We start from the raw sequence: 16,209 nt of genomic DNA, 5'->3' as shown, positions 1-16,209 counted from the left end.
CTATTTATTATTTATTACTTCTTTATTGTTTCTCACTATTTATTTATTTATTACTTTCTTGCCCTTTCTTACTATGGAAGATAGAATGTTTCTAAATCAGCATTACAGGTAGTGACAAGTTCAAGAAAACTACATTTTTAAGACTTCCTTATCCTTCAATGAAATGTTTTTATTTCTAAAGTTATTTTTCAGAAATTTGAACTCATGCAATTTCCCACAACAGTACGGACAGGAGACTTCCAGGAGGCTAACAGATAGATGCCCATTTTGTTACCAAGAAAGCACAATACTTTGTGTTTCAATAAAAGATTTTAAGCCTATTAAAAATCCTCATTTAGCTCAGCAGTAGAGCGCTCACCTTGCATGTGCAAGGCCCTGGGTTCGATCCTCAGCATAACATAAAAATAAATAAATAAAGGTATTGTGTCCAACTACAACTTAAAAAAAAAAAAGTGCTCATTTCCTCTCAAACTGACAGGATACTTTCAAGTATTTAGGGTTTTATTCCTCCTAATTTTCGGTTACCTTTTCAAAGCAAGATACAATCTTTTATAAAATCATATTCACAGTTTTCTAGGTTGGTGAAACCATACACTAATAAAGGACTTTGGGGATGAAAAAGGAAGTCTTGCATTTCTAAAATAAGAATTAACTTACCTCTCCAAGCTTTTCCAATTTGATGTACGTTTCCATTTTCCCAAACCCAATTTCTGACTGAAAGCAAAACAATTATAAATTAAGTATTTATTCTTAAAATTGTAGTTCATTTCTTCCCTTAACTTCTAAAACTCTCCAAATATAAAATGTCTAAGAATAGAAAAGGTTGGTTACATTCAAACTGTTGGAGATCTATCAAGTTTCAAAATATATTTGATGTTGAAATGCTGAAAGGATCTAAAGCATCAATATTCATAATTAAACTTATGTATGGATTGTATAATGGTCTGTGAACATTTTGTTCTATTTTAAGACCCCAAATTTTCTTTTTAAATATTTTTAGTTGTCAATATGTATGTATTTACTTATTTATATGCTATGCTAAGGATTGAACCTAGGGCCTCACATATGCCAGGGAAGTGTTCCACCACTGAGCCACAACTCCAGCCCAAGACCCCAGATTTTAAAATACCACAGACTTAAATTTTAAGATACCAAAGAATCTTATTTAAAAAATATGATTTGATTTTCCTTTTAACAAAATCACATAATAATTTTCCAACCAATCTTTGAATTCCTATGGAGACTTGGAAAACAACAGATGCTATTTGTTTCAGGTTCTCCAATCAAAATGCAATGAAAAAGAAAACAGAAAATTACATTCTACTATGGATCAAGAAAAAATGCAAACACAAAAGCAGCAACATAAGTCTCAATCCCCACAACAGCTTTAAAAGTGAGTTCTCAAACCCTTGCTTTTAAACCTTAAACTCACTTGTGCTTTTTTGCGTGGAGTCAATAAACGAGGTAGATGGAATATACCCAAATGTGTCATGGAAACCCAATATATCCAATACATATTTTAAAACAAAATAAGCAACCTTAATACCAAAGATTTGGAAAAACAATATATATGTAGAAAATTAGGGACTAAGAGACCAGAATTTTTTTTTTAAAAAAGTAAATGGTAGCCAAGAATAAGAATTTCCTTTAAATTGTTTTCTAGAATCCCTTTGCAATAGCAGAAAAGACAATAACAATCTAAAGAAAAATTCACTTCTTAGATGATGCTAATGTCCTTAAATAAAAAGCTAGTGAAAGGAAATAATGTATAACTTCAGTTTTCACAGGTATACAAATTATATTAGTATCATTAAATATTACATTATACTCAAACCCTAGAGAATCAAATATGCGATTTTTCTGGAGCTTTCAAATAAATTAAAAATGATACTAAATGATTAGACCTGGCATCACTTATCACTTCAGACAAAAGGTTAAACTGTTCAAAAGTTGAATGGCCAAAAGTAGAAGAGGTCCCTCAAAAGAATTGTTTTTATCCTTTTGTTACAATGACTAAAGAACTGCTTCTTTTTGCCTTTTTTTAAACCTTTTTTTCTGTCTGTCTGTCTGTCTGTCTATCTATCTATCTATCTATCTATGTTTTTCATGAAAAACATTAAATTAGAAAAATGAAGCTTTAGAACCATCATATACTACCTACCCAGGTACTGTTTTTTATGTAACTCAGTATTTACTAAGTTTTTGCTTTCTACTGCCAATAACTATGCAGAATAATGAGGTAAAACTACAAGATACAACACTTTCCAGAAACAAATGAAGTTTTGTAGTTCAGTATGGAAAATGTGGCTAATAGCCCATTCTGGTATATGACAGCCTGATTCCAATAATTTTTCACTTTATATAAAACTGCTAATTACCAAGGTTAACAAAAACCATAATAGAATGTCATTATTTTCTTATACCTATATTTGGAATTCAGATGTTTAAATTCACAAATATGGAACTACTACACTTTCCCCTTGAATTTTAAGTCTTGTGTCATCATTTACTTGGGGGGGGCACTATATTGAGAACAAACATATGCCACTATGAACAAAACAATGAGTATCCTTGGGGGGGGGTGGAAATATATATATATATATAGTCGTTGTCTATAAAAATGAGAAGTATATGAGAAGATATGACTGTAAACTAGAAACTTTTTCTTTTCAGTAGTAGGGAAATTTTCTTATTCATTCCTTTATATTAAATGAATATTAGTAAGCCCTTAACATGAAATACACTTTGGTCTAGTGTGACCATGACAAAAACAATGAAGTTTGCTTTAAAGATTACATAGTGTACTAACTATAAATTAATGGTTTTAAAGATGAAAATGCCTTAGAGGTTTTATATATATATATATAATGTAAGGAATAACTTATAAAGGATACATGAAAAATTTAAGACTACAGCACTCCTCAGAGAATAAAATTTAATGACATTAGAATATGCTAAAAAATCTGTTTTTTAAAAACAAAAGTAACTAGTTAACATTAATTAACTGTGTATTTCAGCTAGTAGAGAGAATTCTGAATGTGCCCAACACAAGAGAAATAATGAATATTTAAGGTGAGAGATATACCAATTACTCTCATCTGATCATCACAATTTATACGTGTATTGAAATGTCAATATACCATAAATATGTAAAATTGTGTGTCAATTGAAAACAAAAGTATATATCTAAAAAAGAACATAAATACCATACAATAATTATGAAGTTAAATTTGAATAATCTGTCTATAATACAAATAGCACTACTGAATTCCATCCATGCAGGCAGGCAGGCAGGCAGGCAGAGAATTCAAACAAAAGGCAGTTATATTAGTGAACTATCAGATCCTAATGCAAAAAGTAAAATATATCCTAATTTCCTCCCCTCATTTTAATAATATCTAAATAGTAATTATTATAATTACTGAATTTTTAAATGGAATTTTTAGAAAAATTTGCTTGCATTTTTATCTGCTGAACATGACAAGATTAACAATAGATATAATGACTAGCTTGTTGACATGCTCTCCTACAGAAATTATTCAGGGGACAGAGGACAAAGCTCATTTATTCATTTACCAAGCACAATGTTAGGTGCTGAGCATACAGTGAAGAAGACAGATGATTCCCACTTTCATGAGTTCACTTGAGTTGCACCTTTAAACAGAAATAATAACTAAAAAATGGTAAAATAAGCTCTATATTTTAATATAATATTGAAAACACCCTTAATTCTGCTTTCCAGACAGAAGAAGATCATTTTTCTGATACTTCATTGTTCTAAGAAAATACTTCACTTTTTGGCAGTCCAAAGCGAATTCCTAATGAGATGGCTCTTATAGCAAAAGCACACAAACACTAACAATATACATAAATAAAATAAATTACAACTTATAATAGGTCTTCCTATAATTCAGTGTAATTTGTAAGCAGTATCAAGTGTAATGAGAGATTTCTAGTGGTGTTTGTTTCTAACAACATAATTCATGCACCACAGTAATACAGATGTATTAATATGCTAGAGATGCAGTTCTAATTTAGCTTTAGAACAAGTGAAGTATATGCTGAGGTTCTACAGAGGCCATGTTAAAATAGAGTATGTATTGAAAAACACTGGGAACAGCAGGAGGTTTTTTTCCAAACACCCACTTCCCTCCCTGTGAGAATTATTAAATTGTTGTATCTGACAGCAATGGGTTTTACTCTTTGATATGTGGGGCCAGATAAGAGACTGAAAACCTCAGTTCTATTTGGTCATTTTTTTCTTACAAAATTTATCAGCATCATGATACTTGCCAATTCTGTACTTAACTGTCAAAGGTAAACTGTGTGTGGAAGTGAACCTCACTTTCACACCATATGATGCATTTATTATTTTGTGAGATATCAGGACTTGATGCCCTATTTTCTCATTTGCTCTTAGAAATAAGAAATGAATACATGTAATCTATACTGCTGAGCTAGGAATGAGGAATCCACACAGTGGGAAGATAAACATTTAAAATGTACCTAATCTATAATTTTAATATAATGACACAAATTTTCATATATAGACTTTCATTCTACTGTTGTTACACTTATAAGTCTCATAAAACTTCTACTGGGTACACCATTATTGTAAATGCAACAAAACTCTGATGAATTCTGACTATCAGCATATAAGAGTCCCATTAGTCTAATATTTATTTAACTGTGTTAATACTTCATTTCTTACCAACCATAAATAACTATTAAATAGCATTTCCCAATTCAGTAACCAGTTATCTTTAATATGAGATATGATTACTAAATTAACATGGTATCTTGGATGTAATCTTTGGACAGAAAAAGGATGGTAGTAAAAAACTAGTGAAATTTGAATAAAATGTGGAGTTTAGTAAATAGTAATGTACCAATATTGGTTCCTTAGTTGTAAAAAATGAATTAAAGGAACATTGTTAATAATAGGAGTAACTGGGTATGTGGTATAAATCACTGTATTATCTTTGTAATTTCTCTGTGAATCTAAAACTAGATCAGCTCCTTGCTTAGAGTGAAAAGACTTAATCAAAGAAAGACAAAGTGAAAGGCAAAACTGAGGGTCCACTTAAAGTAAATGATCATGAATTTATAGTAGATCTAACTGACCCTTCTCTATTACTCCTTCCAGCAAAAAAGAATTCTATAACTAATTTTCTTAATTTCTACCTAAGAAAAAGGGTATATTATCCATGGAAATGTAAACTCCTAACACATGTGAAGAATATTTTTTTTCTCCAACTGCTTTTCATCCATTCCTAACCTCACCCTTCTTCTTCATACATAAACCCCCCTGAGGTTCAGAATTCTATAAATAAGAGACCTCACTGAGGGAAAAAAAAAAAAAAATCTAGTTTTTGGATACATAATGAATACAGCACCTATGTAAACTTGAATTCTAACTGTTATGAAAAATAATTTTCTTTTTCCCACCTGCTTTCCATTACCCCTAACTTTCATATGCCTCTCGTCTGCCCCTTCCAGTATCAACACAAGGTAAAGATTTTTCATTTTGAAGAATAATTTTCAAATATATATCAAAAACGATTTGCTTAGTAAGGTAGATTGTAATGAAAGGGATGCATGGATAGAAACAAAATACAGCTGTGGCATGATTAATCTGAAATTTATAAGCCAAAATTCAAAATCAAAAACATGGTAAGTGGGTAGGAATAGGTGGCAATAACAAAAACTCCAATCACTTAATATTCATTAGAGGGCACTGTTTAATTTCATGTAAACTACAAAAGACAACTCTTTTTAAATGACAGTTTCAAGAACTGCTTGGTAAGGGTTGGGAATGTAGCTCATTGGTAGAGCCTAGTATGCTGGAGACCCTGGGTTTGATCCCTCCCCCCTCCCCGCCACACACTGGCAAAAAAGGAATTGCATGGTTTTAAATCATACTTTCACTCCAAATCAGAACAAACATAACCTCAAAACTTATCCCAAGTACAAATCTTTTATAAAAATTGATAGCCAAAGAAGACATCTGACCAGAAAATAAAGTGGCAAAAGTATCTTTTAAAATGTTTTAAGGAGTGCTGTGCAAAATTACGATCATCACTGACATATATCAAAATCAAGTTGGTTATACTTTATCAATGTGCTCAGAGTGTATAAAAGAATAAAGTAATTTTATTCTTTAGAATATCAAAACATAAGCTTATGTGAATAAAAAAAATCCATGATATATGGAAAGGAGATGAAACAGCTGTGAGAAACTCAGAAGTCATCATCAATTGTTATCCCTCAGACACAAAGTTAACTGAGTACCAGAACCTGTCTATTTTCTCTCTACATGATCCCTAGGGTCAGTGTTCTACTTTCTATTTCCATATGACTGCTACATCATCCCTAATTTTGAACAAATTCCTAATTCATCTCCATCTTGTCTGTCTCTCCATCTAGTTCACTGTTTCTACTTTTCCTGAAGCTATTATTTGAAACAAAAATGTGATCGTGTCAGCCCTTGTTTAAATAAACACTTTTGATTACATGGGATGAAGTTCAGACTCCTCAACCTGACATCTAATGCTTTTTATAATCTGGATCATCCTATTCTTTCAAGTTCTATTTTTAAAATAAATTATTACATATTGATTCTTCATATCCATTAAAATTTCCCTCACATAACATATATATTCCTATCTCTAGGTTTAGTACATGAAATTTCCTCTGCTTAGAATGCTCTTTGTTCACAGGCTCATTTCAACTTGACAAATTCCTACCCATCTTTCTAGGGCCATCTCAAGGACTTCCTCCTCTGAAGACTCATGATTTGCAGACAATTTACTTGCTGCCCATTTTATTCTTTACGACACTATATGTATCCCTAGTAGAAAATTCTAGTCATCCAAAAGATATAATATGCAATCACCTGAATTTATGTCAAAGATGAAAGTACAACAGGAAAAGCTGTCCTTTCAATAACAAGTGCTGGGACAACTGCTACGTACTAGAAGATGTTATAAGACATAAAGCTGACAAAGTTCCTTTATGTAGAATGTAAACAATTCCTATAAATCAGTAAGGAAAGGGTAGAAAAACCAGAAGACAGACAATAGACTTGGGCAATTAATCTAAAAAAGAGGATACTTAAATGACCAAGAAATATATTTAAAAGTGTTCAACTCAGTCAATGAAATGCAAAATAAAAATGAGAGACCACTATTTATCAGAAAAGTTAAAATTAAAAAAGAAAAAGACAGCCTCCAAAATTGGCAAGAGCAATCAGAATTATCATACATTGATGATGGAAGTATAAATTAGTACAACCACTTTAGAAAACTGTCTTGATGTTTTCTAGGAAGGCTGAATATAGATATATATGATCTAATAATACCCCTCCTAGGTATGAAGGGCTTATTATGTTAACCAAAAAAACAATGCACAAGAACGGTGACAGCACTATTGGATAATAGTAAAAAAAAAAAACCTGAATAAAATTAAAATACCCATCAACAGAATGGAAAAAGTATAATACACTTATGTGTATGTGTGTGTGTGTATATATATGTGTGTGTATATGTATATATATATATACATATACACACACATACTTATACAGTAAAACACCATGCAACAAAAACAAATTAACTATAATTATATGCAACAACATAGATAAAACTCACAAACTTAATACAGCAAAAGGAACTAACCCCAAAAATGCACACTATATTCTTTCATACATTGTGTTCGTATAAATACATATTATATTATATATATTTTAACTGTATAAATATATATTTCCATGTTTATGTAAAATTTATTTTAGTATTCTTCTATACAATTATGCAAGGTTCAGTGGTTTAAAAAAGAATAATCAGAAATTAATTATTAAGCATTTTAAAAATAATTAAGAATGTGTACATAAGAATAAGAAAGTTCCAGGTATTAAAACATACTTACAAAGATAATATGATCAAAACAGTGTGACATATGTGGATAAAACTAATCTTTGGTATTAAAAGGCAGAGATTATGGTTATAATTAAGGGGTATTAAAAGAAAAGAAATATAATAGAAGGGGGTTTCTGGTAATTTTATTCAATGGGTACTACTTATATACAAGTATGTTTATATTGCAAATATTCATTGACTTGTAGGTGATGCTTTGAGTATTTCACTGGATAATCTAATATATGTTTATTGTACCTAGTATAGTAAATCTAAGAAGATATATATGTAGTATGTATTCTGTATATCTAGCAAGTATGAATAAAATTTACCAAAAATAAAATATAACATAGCTTAAATCATATCTCAATATGCATTCATGTTAAGGGTTCCAATTAACCCTTAGGAATGGAAAATAATAAAACCCAGAAAGCAATATAATAAAATTTAGATATTTAAATGTTATATGTAAAATTTAAGTTAAGGGATGGGATTTTAGCTCATTGATGGAGCTGCCTAGCATGTGCAAATTCCTGGGTTCAATTCCCATAACTATCAAAAGAAAAAACTAAAGTGTTTACATTCAGAGAACAGAAAAAGCAGATCTGCTTGTATAGGTATAGGAGACCAAAACCTTACCAAGGAAGCTCTACGAGATCTTCGGCTCATTGGTTGATCAAATGGTGGACTGTTGATCTGAAACTTTTCCAGATATCCATCAGGTATTCTGATATCTGCAGGTAGGGATAACCGTTTATTTAAATCCTATAAAAAGGAAAAAAAAGTAGGTAATCAAAAACCTAGGGCATTTGACTTGTGATTCATGGGCTTTACTATATTATTTTTAAGCAATAATCAGCTAAAGTTTAAGTTATCTAAATTAATTATATATATTGAAGGCAAAATTATTACTGTTATAAGCAAAGGTGCACAATGCAGTTTTACAGAAATGATTTAAAACAGAATGGACAAATTTTGAAGTCATTTCATTAGTAAATTTATCTTGGATTTACTTTGAAATTATTATTCCATAAAATAGGAATAGGCAGATATCACAACATATGATCAATTTAAATAATTAAATAAGTAGATATTATGATTTTACATAAACATGAAAAGAAAATTAAAATGTTTTCTTATTGCTGTTAATAGAAGTAAAAGGCTTTCTATTTCATTTAACTATAAAATGTGAACTGAGATTAACTTCAAAGAAAAACTTGCCTCTATCATCACATCAAGAAATATAAATTCTATGAAAAGAATTTATTGTAAACCCTTTTATAATAAAATAATGAAAAACAAAAAGATATACAAAGGAACTGTATAAATATTTACTGAGAAATAAAAGACTTAAATGTATTATATTTCAAATGGTAAAACTAAACAATGAAACAATACTGATTTTCACCATACTAATTTTAATATTTTATATTACCCAAAACAAATCCCAAGATTATCTTTGCAACAAAACAAAATGCCTAAAATTGCAACAAAACAAAATGCCTAAGACTCTATCTAGAGAAATAAACAAAAATCCAAAAATATTCTTGAATAAAAGCACAGATACTCTTCAACTTAACATGGGGTTATTCTGATAAACCAATTCTATATTGAAAATACCATTAAGTTGGAAATGCATTTAAACATACCTAATTCACTGAACATCACAGTTTAGCAACACAGAACACTGTAGAGTATAATAGTTTAATCCTGTGACTGCATGGCTAACTGGGAGCTGTGATACTGTATCACAAAATAGTATTATATTGCATATTGCTAGCCAGGGGAAAAAAATCAAAATTCAAAGTCTGAAGTATGGGTTCTACTGAATGTGTATTGATTTTTCACCACTGTAAGTTTGAAATCATCAGTTGACCCATGATAGATCAGAAATAGATCATGTGTATATATGTTCAAGGGGGAGGAATACAGAAATAAATTTTTCTAGATACTAAAATAAATTAAACTTGGGTTGAGGTTGTGGCTCAGTGGTAGAGCACTTGCCTAGCATGTGTGAGGCACTGGGTTCAATTCTCAGTATTGCATATAAAGAAATAAAGGTCCATCAAAAACAAAAAAAAATTGAAAAAATGAATTAAACTATATATATATAACATTTTCCCATATATTTGTTGACTGATTGTATATCCTCTTCTGAGAAGTGTCTGTTCAGTTCCTTGGCCCATTTATTGATTAGGTTATTTGTATTTTTGAGTGCTTTATATATCCTAGAGATTAGTGCTCTATCTGATGTAAGTGTGGTAAAAATTTGCTCCCATTCTGTAGTCTCTCTAGTCACCTCACTGATTGTTTCTTTTGCTGAGGAAAAACTTCTTAGTTTGAATCCATCTCATTTATTCTTGGTTTTAATTCTTATACTATAGGAGTCTTATTAAGGAAGTCAAGGCCTAATCTGACATGAAGGAGATTTGGGCCTACTTTTCCTTCTATTAGGCACAAGGTCTCTGGTTTAATTCCTAGGTCCTTAAGTTTTGTGCATGATGAGAGACAGAGGTTTAATTTCATTTTGTTGCATATGGATTTCCAGTTTTCCCAGCACCATTTGTTGAAGAAGCTATCTTTTCTCCAATATGTTTTTGGTGCCTTTGTCTAATATGAGATAACTGTAATCCGGTGGGTTTGTCTCTTTGTGCTCTATTGGTCTACAGGTCTAATTTGGTGCCAATACCATGCTGGTTTTGTTATTATTGCGCTGTAGTATAATTTAAGGTCTGCTATAATAATGCCATTGGCTATTCTGGGTCTCTTATTTTTCCAGATGAATTTCATGATTGCTTTCTCTATTTCTATGAGGCATGTCATTGGGATTTGGATTGGAATTGCATTGAATCTGTATAGTGCTTTTGGCAGTATGATCATTTTGACAATATTAATTCTGCCTATCCAAGAACAAGGGAGATATTTCCATCTTCTAAGGTCTTCTTTAATTTCTTTCTTTGGTGTTCTGTAGTTTTTCACTGTACAGTCTTTCACTTCTTTCATTGATTCCAAGTTTTTTTTTTTTTTTTTTTTTGAGGCTATTGTAAATGGGGTGGTTTTCCTAGTTTCTCTTTCTGAGGATTTGTCACTGATGTACAGAAATGCTTTTGATTTATGGGTGTTGATTTTATATCCTGTTCCTCTGCTAAATTCATTTATTAGTTCTAGAAGTTTTCTGGTGGAATGTTTTGGGTCTTCTAGGTATCATCAGCAAATAGTGATAATTTCACTTCTTCTTTTCCTACATACTGAAATGGTAAGTCATAACTTCTGTCTTTAAAGTTATAACTGATAAACAAAGGGAAATGGATTGCATAACTTATATACGGAGAAATAATTTACATATACTATAGGGATTTGGTAGGTGTAATGAATGACAGAGGAAATGATACTGATACTTATAAAGCAAGGGGGGAAATGGTGTCTGTGGAAATATTCGGAATACAATTCATTAATATAAAGAAATATTTCTTAGAGGTGTCATTTATCTTCATGAAAATTTTCAAATGGGCATTTATGTGCTTGATAAACATGTGTTTATTTATATACACAAAAACATATACAAAGGTACACTTATATATTTTTAAATTGTTACCTCCATGGAGATGCGTCTATGTATACGATTTCTGAGACAAACACCTGTAGGTGACTGGACTTCATCAGATGATGTTCCAGAAGCTTGGTCACTCTCACCATCTGATCCCATTTTTAGATTTTCATGAACAATATCTACATCAGAAAATGAGACAATATTTACCTTAAAGAAGATATTTTATCCTACTATATAATTAATTATCATTACTGCTCAAATATAGACAACCAACATACAAAAATCAGAGCATTAAGGTCTTTTACAGTAAGATACATAGGTGTGCAGTTAAGACATCAAAACATTAACTCAAATGTCTTCAAATTGTAAGTACTAAGAAATCCTTTTACACTCACAGATTATAAAAAATTTATGAAAGAGTTAGCATTCAAGTCATTATCAAGAGCTGAATAACAATTACACACTGAAAATACACATTTAAACTTTTAATGAATAATAGTTACTTAAAAAGAGGACTTTAAAAAATGGAACAACGGTTTCACACCAAATTAATATTAGATTTTAGTTTATTTCTGTATTTTTGTCTTGGTAACTCTCAATATTAAGAAAATTCCAATTCATATTCATAAGCAGTTACAAATGATAATGGAAGATACTTCTATTACAAAGGGATTCTGGGGGATGGGGATGTGGCTCAAGTGGTATCGCGCTCGCCTGGCATGCGTGCGGCCCGGGTTCGATCCTCAGCACCACATACAAACAAAGATGTTGTGTTCGCCGAAAACTAAAAAATAAATATTTAAAAAAAAATTCTCTTTCTCTCTCTCTTTAAAAAAAAGGGGGGGATTCTGAAGAAATTTTATGTTGAGATCTGAACAAAAATTAACTTGGCAGCAAAAAAATCAATGTATTGGTGATTGATTCCTAATTGCTTAAAATTTGATACCAGACACATCTAAGGTCATAATTCTTTACTGCTACACTTAATAAATGTTAAAGAATTTAACCATACCTTCTATTTCCAGAAAAATTTGAAAACTTTCCTTCCTCAAGGAAACGTAAACCAAAATATAATGCTTAAATATGTATAGCTGGGTTTGCAAGAATGTATAGGTAATACCCAGGAAACAAATTTTAAAAAGAGAGAAATAAAAGTCAAAAATTCTCAAGCATAAACTGTCACTTTCTTGGTAGGGGCTGCTGAGACTGGTAAGAAAGTGCTTGAGTTTATGTGCACACTGGGATAAAAATGTGAAGCCCTGGGTATCTAAGCTGCATTTGACCTCACAGAAACACTCAACTCTTGTGAAAAAACTACAAAGAAAAGTTTCATAATCTCATATTATGAATAAAAACTATCTGACTCAATCAAGAAAGCACAGCAATAGCAAACAAGTATAATTCAAACACAATTGCTGGTGGGTATTTTTGATTCCATCAAGACAAAAATAAAACAATGAAGGTTTACGTCAGAACTATACTAATTTGTCAGTGGGATAAGAAATTTCTTTGCTGAATCAGGTAATAATTTTTGAGAATAATTTTTACTTGCTCAATTTTTGTGCTATTCACTCTATTCACTTATCAACAGCTACAGATACAATAAACTTAAATTTCATCTGCATTGCTAACATTTTCAACATCACTTTCTTAAATCTAGACCAAGAGTATAGAATAAGAATGGATGTTTCTGTATGGTTCCTGAACTAAAATTTTTTTTGGTTTTTATTTGTTTTGTTGCATTTTTAAAGGTTACTAATCAAAGAAAAAGAATATGCAACAGAGACTACAGTCCACAAAACTTAAAAAACATACAAACAAGCACCTGATTTAGACAATCAACAAACAAACAATAAGCTAAGCCCTAACCTGTAGTGTTTTCTGATTCCCTGGGGCAAACAATTCTTTAAAGCAGACTTCAAGCTGTCAACATGACACTGAATGTGTAACAATGGGGAGAAATCACCATTACATAGTATTTTGATTTTAAGCTAAAATAGAAGTAACTCTTACAACATAGATAATAGTAAAAAGTGGCAGAATAATTAGAAATTAATGACTTTTGAGTATTCATTACTTTGTTTTTAAATTTACCTTAATTGCTTATATAATTGACAATTAATAAGAGCCACGTTTAACAGGCAAAATTGCTAAAAATTTAAGAATCATCTCTCATGAACCAGTGTGAGCTGATTGCAGCACACAACTCTGTAGGGTTACACCTATACAGATAAAGGCTACACACATTACCCATAGATAAAAACTGTAGATTAGTTTATATTCCCAAAATTCATGAAAAACTTTAGGAAATAATCTGCCATGACAAGAAATAAAGCAAGCATAACTTGAACTTCAGTAAATATAATTATCTTATAAAACAATAAGATGTTATGTTTAGGCAGGTGCAATGGCTGCACACCTGTAATCCTAGTGACTCAGGAGGCTGAGGCAGGAGAATTGCGAGTTCAAAGCCAGCCTTAGCAAAATTGAGGCACTAAGCAACTCAGTGAGACCCTGTCTCTAAATAAAATGCAAAATAAGGCTGGGGATGTGGCTCAGTGGTTAAGTGCCCCTGAGTTCAATTCCTGGTACCCCAAAAATATATTTTTTAAAATCGTTATGTTTAAAATGATTTTTAAAATCAAATCCAACATGAATTTAAAAAGGACACCACCAAAAAAGATCAAGGAAGTAGACATAAAATAAACATAAACTTTCATATATATATTTTTCTTGGATATTTAAAAGGACATAGTAATAAAAGAGTAACAACTTAAGTGATTATTTCATTATTGTAAAAGTCTATGGTGATTATTTCAAGAGTTACTGAGGTATGATTAAGCACCATCCTAAACTGCCATTCATTTTGAAACTTTGTATCTCCTTTTTATGGGACTTGTTTACTTCCTGATGGACAGGTGTTCAAATATTACTTCTTTGTAGTGTAAACAATACCCTTTCTAGAACCTTCCCTTTTTCTGCTGTCCTTCCTACATTTAATTTGTTTTTTAACTGGCAAAGAGAAATTAGATAATAAAGGCTGGCTGTCTAAAACCTAAAAAACATACATGTTCTACAATCAGAAAGTTAGATATAATAGATAAATAACAAAATTACCTAATCTGCTTCCATTTCTGGGCATTGCCATGAAGGAGCCAAGGCTTCCTCCAATAACACTGTGGGGTCTCCGCAATGGGGGTTTCTTGAAAGACCCCGTGTACTGGTGGAGGAAGGAATGCATACTGTGAGACGTTGGAGGCCTGCCATTCTTCACTATAGGCTCTGTGGTTCACAGTATTTGAAAATCATTCCATCATCAGCCCAAGATTCAGGATCACATGAGAAGGATTGAGAAAGCAAAGCAGAAAACAAGAATTGTAACAGAAATCATTACCTTTTTTTTTTACTTTTTATTTTTAGTTGAACATGGACACAATATCTTTGTTTTACTTATTTATTTATTTTATGTGGTGCTGAGGATCTAACAAAGTGCCTCACGTGTGCAAAGCAAGTGCTCTACCACTGAGCCACAACCCCAGCCCCAAAAGATTACATTTAACCTCACTTCTATGATTATACACACAAAGCAGTAGAGTTAAAATAATTTCTATGAAAAACTATTTACATAAATATTTAATATTTTAAATTGTTCTAATAACTTACCTATCCTTTTTTCATTAATAAAAATTGGTTAATAATCATAAAACTACTATAACCATTTTTATCCATTTGCTGATTTCAACATATCTCAAGATTGTTTATATTCCAATCCTCCATGTATTAACTACCTAGTATGTGCCTTATGTTTAAGCATGCTATAGAATATGGAAGATGTAATCCTGGGCTAAATGAATTTATATCCCTATTGCTAGACATCTAAAAAGGTGTGTCAATTAATGAATTAAACAAAAGTATTTAATATCATCAATACAAGGACTCTAAAATTACTGCCCCAAATTTGGGATTTTTAATATAAAGAATCTTTAAATAGGGCTGGGGTTGTGGCCTAGTGGTAGAGCACTTGCCTAGCATGTGGTTCAATTTTCAGCACCACATATGAATAAATGGATGAAATAAAGGTCAATTAACAATTAAAAAATATTTTTAAAAAAGAATCTTTAAATAATCACAAGCCTATTACCAAGCAGAAATGTTCCTAAAATATAAGACTTAAAAATTACTTAGGCCAGGCACAGTGGCGCATGGCTGTAATCCCAGCAGCTCTGGAGGCTGAGGCAAGAGGATCACAAATTCAAAGCTAGCTACAGCAACTTATCGAGGCTCTAAGTAACTCCAGGAGACCCTGTCTTAAATAAAATATAAAAAAGAACTAGGGATATGGCTCAGTGGTTAAGCACACCTGGGTTCAAGCCCTGGAGCAAAAAAAAAAAAAAAAAATTAGTTATAAATGGCAAAGAATGTGAACAAGACTTTGAAAACCTGTTTCAACATTTTGAGTATAAGCTTAGAACAGAACTGCTGGTTCATATAATAATTTTATATTTAATTTTTTGATAAAATGATATGAATTCATTTTTGACAATTTTTAAAAAATTAAACATTTTAAAAAATTATGTGCTCAGAATTCTCTATTCTTGCAAGTAGTTTAAAAAATATATTCTACACTTCTGTTTAGTGTAAAATAATTTTTTATGCTAACAACAAAAACAAACCTAAACTCCATAAGAAAAGAATGTGATGGAAGCAATTATCAGGCAAGATGTAGGATTTCTTTCAAAGTTTTTG

General features: G+C 31.1%; 1 protein-coding gene across 5 annotated transcripts in view; it reads right to left on the bottom strand.

The window, feature by feature from the left end:
• Positions 1–16,209, bottom strand: part of Cdk17 (cyclin dependent kinase 17) — a 104,912-nt gene that overhangs the window by 20,872 nt on the left and 67,831 nt on the right. For all 5 annotated transcript variants that reach the window (XM_026397473.2, XM_077798582.1, XM_077798580.1 and 2 more), the window contains 4 exons: positions 14,581–14,745; positions 11,509–11,642; positions 8,553–8,678; positions 658–714 (listed from right to left, as the gene is read on the bottom strand). In XM_026397473.2, the coding sequence (XP_026253258.1) occupies positions 658–714; positions 8,553–8,678; positions 11,509–11,642; positions 14,581–14,745 (482 nt within the window). The remainder of the gene's footprint in view (positions 1–657; positions 715–8,552; positions 8,679–11,508; positions 11,643–14,580; positions 14,746–16,209) is intronic.

Source organism: Urocitellus parryii, chromosome 5, assembly GCF_045843805.1.
Source record: "Urocitellus parryii isolate mUroPar1 chromosome 5, mUroPar1.hap1, whole genome shotgun sequence".
NCBI lineage: Eukaryota > Metazoa > Chordata > Mammalia > Rodentia > Sciuridae > Urocitellus > Urocitellus parryii.
Note: the sequence above shows the minus strand (reverse complement) of the source record. Positions and strands in the feature narration are given on the sequence as shown.